We start from the raw sequence: 12,715 nt of genomic DNA on the forward strand, positions 1-12,715 counted from the left end.
AAAAAAATTTCAATATTTCAAAATTTGTTAAAAATTCCTTCGTTAAACTATTATAACACCGTTATTATTATTACATAATCGCTTTTTAATTAAATATTGCTTTTTTATGATATTTTGGTCTTAAGATCATTAAAAAAAATGGATTTCATAATCGTCTATTATAATATATTTTTTATTAAATTTTCGGCTACCACTGTTTTGTAAAGACTAAAGTTGCCTATATAACCCTAAAGGGGTGTTCCCCAAGACTGTTTACTGTATTTAAATGCTTACAGGAAAATTAGCAACCCATAGTTTATTCTAAAAATTGAGATACTCAAAAAACTCATGTCTATCTCTCTTTCATAAAAAAATATTTTGAAAAACATCTTGAAGGGTTGTGATTTATTTCTGATTATATACTGAAGAATTAAAAAGTCTAGCCATCACCTCGTTTTTCTTAAGTCGCTATAAATGGATCAAAAACGGGAAACCATTTTGGCGCCCTTTGGGTTAAATTTTTTTAATGAATTTACTTTGCGCCATTTATAGCTGAGCCTTAATGTATTAAAACTTTTCTACTGTGATAACTTGCTGAGTCTCTTTACATTTTCTTTAACAATTTTTCTTACCTATATTTTTTTTCTACTCAATATTTTGTAAACAATTATGATGATATATATTTATATTAAAGTAAATTTTTCTAACAAGGTAAGATGAATTCTATCAGTGCTTTTGGCCGCAGGCTGACTAGAAGTTTACTTGCCTTAAAGCAATTTAAAGGGTAAAAAAACGACCTTGAAAATGTGTATAAAAATATATTTTTTTATTCTTTCATTTTTAGTCCTCAAAATCTTTCTTGTTTAAGCACGCATAATAAAGCAGAAACACCAGATGGTGACAAAAAAATTTAAAAATTTATTACTTAATTCTTTTCACTTTTTTTTTAATCCTTCAAAACTACTAATTAAGTTAAAGAAACGATCAAACCTGGAACTGTTCCTAAACCTGAACAGCTTTACACGCATCTCACTTTGTTCGAGTACAATCAGTTAAAGGCCGGAAATAAAGGTAATAACTCGTTTTACTGTTTTAAAGGAAATTTAAAGTAATTATATTTCAATAAAATAATTAATTTTAAAAAATATTAAAAACTTATTTATAGAGTATACTTTATAGTAAACTTATTTATTACTTTTTATAATTATTTCGTAAAATTTTTTACAGTTTTATATTTATTGTATTGATATTTATTTAAGAAAAATCTAAGGGAATAATAATAATTACAAGTTTTGAAATTACTATAGGGTTGAATTATTAATAGCAATTTCAATTACTTGTATAGAGTTTAAGCATAATTAGTTTAATTTTAAATTTACAAGCAAAACAAAATTTTTCAAGTCTTATTAATACTAGAATGTAACGTGATTAGATAATTTTAATAAATTAATTTATTATTTACATAATATTAATTATCTTGATAAATCTTAAAAAAAACTTGATCATCTACTTTTTGAAGTCATTCTAATATCAGTTATACTGCATTATTATAGTAGAAAAAGTTTGTAAAATTTTAATTTTACTATTTATTAAAAAGTAAAATAATTATAAAATATTTATTCAAAATAGTGTAGTATTTAAGTTTTTTCAAGTTTATTGTAATAATTATTAATAGAAAAATAATATCTTACTAATAATTAGTAATCGAGTTAAATTTATTTACAAAAATTTACTAAATTCATTTGATTGATAAAGTTATAACTGAAAGTAATAACAAATTTTCTAATTTTAATTTATTATAATTTTTTATTTAATAGTAAATTTATATTATATTTTTACCACAACAATGTAGTTATCACGTTTGTTTTAAAATTTAGTAGTTAATAATAATTTCAAGTAATAACTACTAAAAAAATTTGATTATAATTGGTTATGGATTCGTTAAATTTTATAATTTTTTATTATTTGGTAAAATTATTAATTAGTACACTTAAAGGAAAATATATAACTGGATTTGTTAATTTCTACATAACTTTTTATTCCTTTTTCATAAAATTATTTTTTCGAGTATTATTTTTATCTTCTATATTTTTAAAATTTATAAAATAATTTTTTCAAATTTTTTTAGAATAATTATTTATTTTTTTAAATTAAAAAATTTATGTTTAAAAAATAATAAAAAAAATATATACTATTTTAATTATTTTTTTTATTTCTTATGACAATCACTTTATTATAATGTTTAAATATTTTAAAATAATTTTAAGGTTTAGAATTTGCTATTTTATATTTACATAAAGTAAACTTTTTTACACTTTTTTTTTGATTAATTATTTTTTAATTATCATAATGGTTTTTGGTTAAAACTTTAATTTATTTAAAATTATTTCTACTATAAATTTAATACCAATTTAATATTTTTTATCATAAGCAATTCATTTACTTTTTTTTGTTAATTAAAAAATATTTTTGATAATATTGTTATTATTATAAAATAACAGTAATTACTAATAAATATTTTAATTTTTTTAAAAAAAGCAAAGTTAAAAAAAATTTCAAATAATAAATTTGAATATTTATAATACTATTCTAATCATATTATTACGACGTTTACTCATTACAAAAAATATAAAAGTGAAGCAGATAATTTATAAAATTTTTTCTTTAATTAGAAGATTCGGAATTTAAAAAATTTAAATTTTAAATAAAAAAATGTTTTTTAAATTACTAATATAAAAACTTATTTCTATAAAAAATATCATATAAAAGGTAAATATATATTTTTTTATATTATTGTAGAATTAGAATATAATAAAAAAATATTATGAATAATATTTATTATATAAAAAGTAAAGCAAGTTTTGCTTTTTATTTATTATATATATAATTAATTTTAAAATTATTAAAAATATATAAATTACAGAACAAAAAGAAAATTTTTTTTCCGTTACGAAAGAAAAAACTATAAAAAATAATTTTCTAGTTGAAAAATTAATATTTGAACTTTAAAATTTTTATAATAATGCTTTACTTTTAACTTTTTTTATTAAAATAATTATATATATGTAGTAGAACAATATATTATTACAAAAATATTTATAAAGTTTAATAATAAAAAATTATTATTATTATTACAAGAATAATTCTTGAGTTAAAATTTTTTTTTGAAAAATGATAATGCTATTATAATAATAGAAATAAATATCCTACCTAAGCATTTTGTAATAAAAAATATATAAGGATAATTATTGATTCACATATAAAATAGTACTTATTATAATAATATTAAAACCTTAAAAAGATATATTATCATAATAATAAACTTTAAAGTAAAATTAATTTTTTTCTGCATATTTTGTATCAAATATATATTTAAAAATATTTTTAAAGTTTATTAATAGAAAATAATTATTTTTATTTATGAAATATTTAAACTTTCAATAAGGCTTTTTTATAGAAATATATTAGTATAAAAATGAGAACTATAAAAAGTATAATTTATTTCGTTTTCTATTGGTAGATCCTTGGTACCAAACCGCCCTCAACGGGGCCAATCATTGGGGCACTTACGAGGACCCCGTAATAATCCCCTCGTTCGAGGATACACGTGTGATTGGCTGCTCTGGTAATCGTGAATCAATAATTTATTACTAAAATATAATTTGTGTAAATTTCTTTTGCAGTATTTTTTTTATTTTGAAAAATAATTCATTTTTTATTTATATTTTTGAAGTATTATTAAATATATTTTAAAACTTTTTTTATTGAAGAATTTTTTTATGTATAAAATATAAGGAAAATATTTTTTTATTTATACAAAAAATCTTAAATTAATTTTTCTGTATATGCATATTATAAAAAATTTATAAGAATTTTCTTAAAAATTAAAATTTACTATATAAACAAAAAACTTATTTTTATGTTTTTATATAAAAAATTGTTATTGTAAATCGTAAGAAATTTTTAATATTAATAGAAAAATAATTTTAGTAGTTTTTTTTTTAATTTTTCAAAAAAATTATATTATATTATCATGTTCTTCTGTTAAAATCTATTGTAAAAAAATTTATATAATTAAAAAAATAAAAAAAAAATTTGCTGTATTAATAAATTTTACTTAAATTTTCTGTAAAATATATTTTATGGTTTTTATATAAAAATTTGTAGTTATAAAAAAAAATTTATTGTAAGAATTTTGTTATAATAGAAAATTACTTTTTTTACAGTTTTTTTAGTTATCATAAAAAGAATTATTTACGATGGTCTTCTATTAATTTTTATAAAAAAAACTTTCATAAGTTTTTTTTTAATTTTTATAATAATAACCTTACAATAGTAATAAATTTTATTAAAGGTTTATTGTAAGAATTTTTTGTTTAAAATTTATTTATATAAAAATATTTTTTTTGGAGCATTTTAAAATTTTTTTACATAATTAAAATGTTTTCATTAATTTTTTTTTTGCTTTCTACAATATTTTTACTTTCACATTTCATGTATAAAAATTTTATCATCTATATAAATGAAAATTTTATTTTGTTCATGATATTTATTTATCATTTCAAAAACTTTTTTTTATCAAACTTTAGTATTAAATCTTTTTCATAAATATTAAATTTTTTATTTTATTATAAACCTTAAATTTTTATAATGGTTTATATATATAAATATCTTTTTTTGTAATATTTCAATAATAATTCTTTTAAAAATTACTTTTATTTTTTTATTTATTAATCTTTTATATATAAGATTTTTTATTTAATACTATAATAATAACCTTAAAAAAAGGTTTATATTTTTATATAGAAATTTTTCATATATGAAAGTAATTTTTTTAATGTATAATTGATTAACTTTTATGCTAACAGTTTCTTCCATAAAATTTTTGTTAACGAAAAACAATTATAATTGCTGTCGTTATTTTATATGCTAAAAGTTATTTTTATAATATTTTTTTTAAAAAATTAACAATTATTAGTTTCGTTTAGAAAAAAGTTAAATAAGTATTTTTATTAAAAAAGACAATAATAATTATTATTGTCACTATAATTTTTTTATTATAACTATTTAACCAGAGAAACTCATGTTATGAAATAAGAAAGTGATATATAGTTTTTAAAAATTTTTTTATTATATACACCAAAATAGTAAACTTTTTATTAAAAGAAAAGTAAAAATAATTTTTATTTATATATATTTTTTAGGAGGAAAAGGCCAACCCGAAGCAGCGCCTCCTCATGAGTTTAGATTTTTTGAACTCGAATTGGGTAACCTTTTATTATTATTATTATTGTTATTTTTACCATATTGCTATTATCATGTTTCTTATTATTATCATTTTTTTTTCTATTATTGTTATTAAAACTAAATTATTTTAATTATTAATATTGTTATTATTTAGTTTATTAATATTAATGTTATTATTCCTATTTGGTTTATGGATGTTACATTACTATTATTATTGTTTTACTTTATAATTATTATTATTATTACAGTAATTACCATTATTTTTTTTCAGTTTCTTATTATTATTATTATCATTATTACAATAATTACTATTTCTTTTCTAGTTTAGTATTATTATTATATTTTTTATTATTATTAATTTGTTTATTATTATTAATAATAATATTAATTATAGGCGAGGAATTAGAGTGCGATACGTGCGGGCAAGTTTTTGTGCTTAAGATTGTTCCTGATCTCATTCCTCGTTATGAAGGAGAAGAGCATCACTAAATCATATAAAAATTATTATAATTTCAACAAATTATAATTATTATATTTAAATTATATTTTTTGAGTTTGTATAAATTTTAAAATTTTTAAGAATTTGATTTCTCAAGCAAATTTTATTTAAAGCAGTATTAAAAAATACATTACGACTTAAACAGATAACTGAGAATCTTTTACTCCAAAACGCCAAGCAAGTTTTATATATAATATTAATAGAAAACGAAGAATAATTTAGAAATGTGAAGATTTTAAAAGATTGAAAGATAGTAAAAAAATATTAACTATTAAAAGTAAATTTCCAAATATTTTATTTTGATAGAATAAAGCAGATTATGTAAATAGTTTTAATAAAATAATGAGTTCGAACTAAAAAATTAATTATTAAAAAAAGTTTGCAATATTTTACTTTGAAAAGGTGAAGCAGATTTTATATCAAAATAACAAAAAAATGAATGATTTTCAAATGATGTTTTTAAAAAGATTGAAAGTTGGAATAATAAAATTGTAACTCTTTAGAAAAAGTATGCAAGATTTTACTTTGAAAACATGAAGCAGATATTATTTAAAGTAATATAAAAATAAATTACGAAAATGAATATAAAAATGAAATAAAAAAGGGTTTTAACTTTTTACCCCCAGGGCTTAAAATAAGGTAATTGTAAAATATAATGACTTAAAAAGTAATCAATTCTAAGGGAATGAAGAATATAAGTTTCTAAATATAAAACTAGTAACTACATAAAGGTAATTAATACTGAAAGATTGATGTAAAATAAAGTTTTTTACATTTTACCTCCGTGAAGCAAAATTTTTTAAAGTAAATGTTAATCATAAAGGACTTAAAAAGTAATTAATTATGAGTGAAAATAAATGAAAGTTATAACTTTGTGCCTTTAAAAAGGTAAAGTAGATTTAAATTTAAGTAATAAAATATAAATAAGGACACTAAATAGTAAATTTTTATGAAAGACTGAAAAAAAATTAAATGTTTAGGATGTTTTTTTTTTGTTTTAATAAACTTTTATTATATGTTATGTATAATATAATAAATAAATTTTTTTTGGGTGCTTTGGAAACTTTAAATAAATTATCGAAGCATTAAATTTTTAATACTTAATATATTTAAGAAAACGCTTCAGGATAATAAATTTTAAAGTTTAACTGCTTTCTCTGTGCAATTTCTTTCAACTTTTAATATCCAATATATATATATAATTTTAATAAATAATGTTATTTAATTTTATTCTGTGCATATATTTTTTAATTTTTGTTGTGAGGAGTAGGCAAAATAAAGCGGAAGAATAAAAAAGGAAAGAAATTAAATGAGGAAAAACCTGTTCATCTTTGCTACTAATAATCTTTCTATATATACTTTACAAAACCAAACAAAAAATAATGCATATTTAAAGTTTTTTTAATCACTAAGACATCCCTACGTTTATTTTTAAACATAAAGTCTATTGAGTAAAATTTAAACCTTAAGATATAAGCTAGTGGGAAATTGATTTCTTAAGTTTTTATTTAGGCAAAACCCTCATTAAACATCAAAGGGATGTTGCGAGCACTGCGATCTTTTTTCTCTGTTCCTTAGTAGTTGTCCGTTTTTGTCAGGTAGTGAGCGTTCTGCAACTCTAACGGCCCGAGAGCAATTAATAAATTATTACAGTTCCTCTTAACAATTACTAACTCTATATTTTTTTTTGTAGTAAATATAATATCATCCGTTAATTATATATTAGTCCTTGAAATTATCAAGTCTGTAAGACAAAGAATTCCAAAATAATAATGAGAAAATTTTACTAAAAATATAAAAAAGAAATTTATTTTTCGAGCGTCGTGCTCTTTATTTTTTGTTTTGTTTTGTAGTTGTCTGTGTTTGTCATATAGTGAGTGTTGTTCTCCTTAAACGGCTCGAGAGCAATCTGATATATTATTACAGTTCTTCTTAACGATCACTAACTTCATATTATATTTTTTTGTATATAATATAATTTATTACTTATAATACAATGGTTTTTAAAGTTACTAAGTCTGTAAGATCAACTCAACATATAATTCCAGAAATTTAGTGAAGAAATTTAAATATAAAAATTTAATAAATAGTATATATTTTTTTCTATTGTATTCAAATGGGAGAGTGCATTCCAAGTTTCGTGTCAAATACCAAACGAGAGCGCTTTTGCAAACGATTAAATCTGAATAAAAAATATTAATTATGATAATTGCTATGCTAAAAAAATATTTTGGTATAAAAAATAAATAAAACATTAAACGAACTTTTTCATCAAAGTTATAACCTTTTTTGTTGTATTAAAATGAAAAAAAAATAGTACTAAATAATTCTTAATGGAGATTTTTTTTAAAAATTAGTATAAAAATAAGTTATTTAACAAAATTGATTACTATAGTTACAACTTTTTGCTATATTTTAATGATTAAGTACTTAATAAATAAAGTTTTTTTAAAAAATTTGTATAAAAAACTAAATATGAAATTATCAACTTTTTATAAATATTATAAAATACTTAACAAAAAAAATATAAAATGAAAAAAAAAGTAATAAAATACTGGAAGTAAAATTATATTAATAAAACATTATCAAAAATTTCAAAACTTAATTTAATAATTATAACTATTATAAGAAAGCTATTAAGTTTATTAATAAAAATTTTTTTACTTGTTACTATTCTTTAAAAGTTTATATAAATAAGTTTACATTTTAACAGTTTAATAATTTTTACTTATTACTACAATTATAGACTTACTTTTTTAATTTTGCTTATATTGTTTTTTAAAAAGTTTTTGCAGTTTTATAGTTATGCTTATTATCATTTATTACAAACTTTGAAATTATATTAATTTTATATATGAGTTTTTATTTTAAAAAGTAGAAAAAATATAAAAGTTTTTATATTATAAAAAAATGAAGAACCGTTTTAAATCAAGAGATTTTGCGTATTCTTGAAGGCAAATCAGTATAGGAACGAAACCAAAACCCACAGTATAAACATAATATTTTACCTTCTATTAAAAAAATAAAAATAATATTTTAGTCAAATTATTATTATATTATTAATTTTATTATTACTATTATTTCTGTTAAGGAAACGATAATAATATTTAGTTAAACTTTTCAGCTAATATAGTTAATATTAATAACATTATTATCAGAGCTTCTACTTATAAAACGATAATACAGACTCATCAAACTTTTTCTCATTACTATTATTATTTTTATTTCTATTAAGGAAATGATAATTAAATTTAGTTAAACTTTTTAACCATTATAATTATAGCTACTACTCGCAAAGCGATAATACAACCTCACTCAAACTTTTTCTTATTATTATTATTTTAGCTTCTACTAATAAAGTAATAACATTTCAGTCTTTTTTTTTTAAGATTTAATATGTTAATAAAAAGTTTTATAAACGTTTTTCTTTAGTAATTTTTTAGCAACATTTATTCTTTCGTAAAAAAAAAATCAAAAACTTTATCTTAATTTTAGCTTTAATTTGTGAAACAAAAATCTTCGTAGAAAATTCTTAAGAGTTTGTAAAGTTTGAAACGTCTTCATTTAGTAAATTTTAGCTAAAATGATTTTTTATAAACAAGAGCTTTTTTATTTATGAGCCAAATATAAATTCAAGCAATATTTTTTTTAAAAAAAAGTTTTCTAATTGTATTTCTTTAGTAGTTTCAAGTAATTAATATTAGTCCTTATAATTTTAGCTTCTATTTTTAAAACATTACATTTTAGACTTAAAAGATGTTGAGCTGGGTTGTTTTATTATAAACAAAAGACAAAAATATTACTATTACCTTATATTATTACTATTATCGTAGTTTTGGTTATTGTTGTATCGTTATGTTAAAGATCTAAATATATATATTTAGTAGGACTGTTTTATATATATTTAAATTCGAAATATAGTCAGATTTTATTATAATGTCTATAAAAGTTAAAAGTTTTTAAGGTTTTTAAGGTTTGTTATTCATAAGGAACTATAAGTTAAAATAATATTGACAAATGAAAAAGAAAAACACTATAAAATAAGTCTTCTAAATTTTCATAATTTGAATGTTATTATAAACAAAAAAAATAGCACACTTTTATAATTGAAACTTCTAATCCTGAAGTCGTTAGGCAGGAAAAGATAAAGAAAATAGTTTGCAGTATAATTCTGTAAATCATTATTAATTTTATTATGTGAGGTAAAATAAAGTATTCATTATTTCCTCAACTATACATTCTCTTTTAAAATTAAAAATATGAAGATTGTATACTATAATTTTAGTATACCGATAATGTACAAAACTGCTATTATTGAAAGTTATGTAAGTTTAAATACATTATTATTATTTTGGTATACCAATAATGTATTCAAAAAACTGCTGTTAACTAAAAAGTAATATGAAACCTAACAACTTTGTTTAATATACACTAACAAGATTTTAACAAAAGACGCTAAAGTTTACAGCTATCTTGCAAAAAATTCAACATAAAGGCATTAAGTAGTACCAAAAAGTTACCGGCGCTTATTAAAAAATAAAAATTTTTATATTATGCAATCATTAAACTCGTAATTGAGAATTTTTGTATAAAGTAGGGTTAAGAATTTCATAATAAGTGCGAATTTCAAAACTAATAAGACTTTTTATTTCAAAAATGTAAAGTATAATAAACATTTTTAGAAACCAGAGTTTACTTGTAAATGCGTTAGTTTTGTAATTCCAGCCAGACTTAGGCTTACATTATGCATAACAAAGTTTATGACTTTTGTACTTCATTAAACCTTTATTATATTTATATATATATTTTTTATTTTTTTTTTTTCAGGATGTTTATTATATTCACTTTTAGAAATATATATATTATTACTTTTAAAATTTATATATATATCATAGTTATTATCATTATTTTTGCCTTTCCTATTTCATTATTATTATTATTATTATTATTATTATTATTATTATTATTATTATTATTATTATTATTATTATATTTATTATGTTATATATATGGATTAATTTGTTTATACTTTTTATTATCATTAATTATTACAACTTTTATATTTCACAATTATTATCATAAAGTTTAACTTTAAAGTTGTTAAATTGTTATATAAACAGGATGCCTTATTTCTTTATAAACTTTTGAATATAAATTTTTCTATATATATCTACTTTTAAGAAGTATTTTCTTTTAGTTTTACTTTTCCGCAGACAGAAAAGATTTAAGTACAGCTTGCTTCGATACAAAATAATATTTTTTTAATATAATTTTTGAGTTACAAGGAATTTAGTCAAAAGAAATTGAAAACTTTCATTATTATAAAAAAAGCAAAGTAGACGATTTAGTTGATGCTTACATATTTTAGGACCAAACTCTGATAATTATAATTATAATATTATTTTATCTGTATTGCATATGCCTTTACACTAGTTACATGTATTTTTGTTTAACGCATTACAGAAACTTTCAGAGTTTCCTATATACTTAGAAATTTTATGGAGGAATTGTAGTATAAAAAAAATTTATTTTTCTGAGGTGAATGGGATTTTTTTTTTACCGCGTTAAAGAAACTTTTTACGCTTTATATATATATATATATATATATAACTTTCTGTACTAAAGCTGTTTATATAACCGAGAGTTCTCAATAATCTTTAAAAAGAGAAACAAAAGAAAAGATTAACAAAAAAACTAATCCTATGGCTAAAAAAGTAAAGTACTTGTATAGACGCCAAACAGAAGAAAGCTTTTATAATATTAAAAAATATATAATTACGTAATGACAACTGCAAAAACTGCAGCATAACAGCGTTGAAAAGTAAAATTTTTAAGAGGTTTTGTGCGATGCTGAAAACTTAAAGAGATCGCGGCTTTATAGATATATATAAGAAAAGTAATTTATATAAATATATTATGAAGAATAATAAAAATAATTATAAAGAAAAAAAGTAAAGTAACAAAAAAATATCTATTGCATGTAAATAAATTAAAAAGTAAAATAATAATAATAAATCTTTAAAAATTTAATTTAAAAAAATGAAAAAAAATGACGAATGATAATGATAAAAGAGTCAATAAAAATAAGATATCAAAAAATTGTATCAACAAATCTTAAAACCAATAAACTTTAAATTTAATAAATAGAAATAGTTATATTTTTTAAATATATATATATATGATATTAAGGGAATTTATATATAATACTAAGTAAAAAAATTAGATATTCCTATACCCAAATAGAGAACAAAAAAAAAAAGAGAAATATTTTGGGCAAAAGTATGCTGGGGCGTTCCGCTGTACGTTGAGGCGGGAATCTACAAAAAAAAATATTGAATAGAAAGCATGTTAAAATAAACTGGAGCCGATTAGCAAAAATTGGTATGTTAATTGATAAAACTAAAAATAGATCAGGTTTAACTGATACAAAAAATTGTATAAAAACCAGTTGGCTAAAATTGAATAAAGCTACTTTATTCGGTAAGAATAGCGACCAATTAATAAAATAATAAGACGCCAATCACTAAGTTTCCTATTAAAGTAAAAATACAAAAAATTTCTATAATTTTTTTTTTAAATCTAAATATTGTATAGTAAAACTATATGTTTTACTTTTGAAATTTTTTTTTTGATTTGTTACTAAAAAAAATTCCGTACACTTCATTATTAAAAAATAATAATTTTATAATTATTTCATTTTAACAATTTAAATAGGAAATAGTTAATTGGTTTTAATGCATTATTTGGTAGAAAAAGTAAATCCGAAGAAAAATATCAATAATAGGTAGCATTAATCATAACAGGTACATAAAAACTTTATTTAAGCCAATAAAAAGTTAGCATTACTTTATCGGTGCCAAAAAAATATTTAATTGAATGCTTACGAACTGACAACGAGTGGCGTCGGGAGATGATGTGCATAACGAAAACAGACACGAAGCAAAGACAATATTAACCACAAAGGAAATGGGCAGGAATCGTATAGAAAAG

General features: G+C 19.2%; 1 protein-coding gene and 1 long non-coding RNA gene across 2 annotated transcripts; one reads left to right on the forward strand and one right to left on the reverse strand.

The window, feature by feature from the left end:
- The first annotated feature begins 423 nt into the window (after positions 1-423).
- Positions 424-5,715, forward strand: LOC135121536 (uncharacterized). Its single transcript, XM_064045839.1, has 7 exons — positions 424-491; positions 691-763; positions 824-876; positions 952-1,050; positions 3,500-3,604; positions 5,184-5,246; positions 5,621-5,715. Exons 2-7 carry the CDS (start codon positions 696-698, stop codon positions 5,713-5,715), a joined length of 483 nt encoding a protein of 160 aa, XP_063901909.1. The 5' UTR covers positions 424-491; positions 691-695.
- A 5,795-nt stretch (positions 5,716-11,510) lies between these two features.
- LOC135121538 (uncharacterized) lies at positions 11,511-12,715 on the reverse strand. Its single transcript, XR_010279033.1, has 3 exons — positions 12,610-12,715; positions 11,961-12,042; positions 11,511-11,598 (listed from the first exon to the last, which is right to left on the reverse strand). It is a non-coding gene; the product is annotated as an uncharacterized LOC135121538 (long non-coding RNA).

This window comes from Zophobas morio, unplaced genomic scaffold (assembly GCF_036711695.1).
Source record: "Zophobas morio isolate AGI-343-1 ecotype UQ-CSIRO unplaced genomic scaffold, CSIRO_AGI_Zmor_V1 ptg000605l, whole genome shotgun sequence".
NCBI lineage: Eukaryota > Metazoa > Arthropoda > Insecta > Coleoptera > Tenebrionidae > Zophobas > Zophobas morio.

What these genes read in the sequence shown, in the direction of transcription:
- LOC135121536 (XM_064045839.1), top strand. Translation starts at nt 696, where the DNA reads ATGAATTCTATCAGTGCTTTTGGCCGCAGGCTGACTAGAAGTTTACTT. An exon ending in GCCTTAAAGCAATTTAAAGG is followed by an intron (nt 764 to 823) that starts GTAAAAAAACGA and finishes TTTCATTTTTAG; the next exon opens with TCCTCAAAATCTTTCTTGTT. An exon ending in ATTTTTTGAACTCGAATTGG is followed by an intron (nt 5,247 to 5,620) that starts GTAACCTTTTAT and finishes TATTAATTATAG; the next exon opens with GCGAGGAATTAGAGTGCGAT.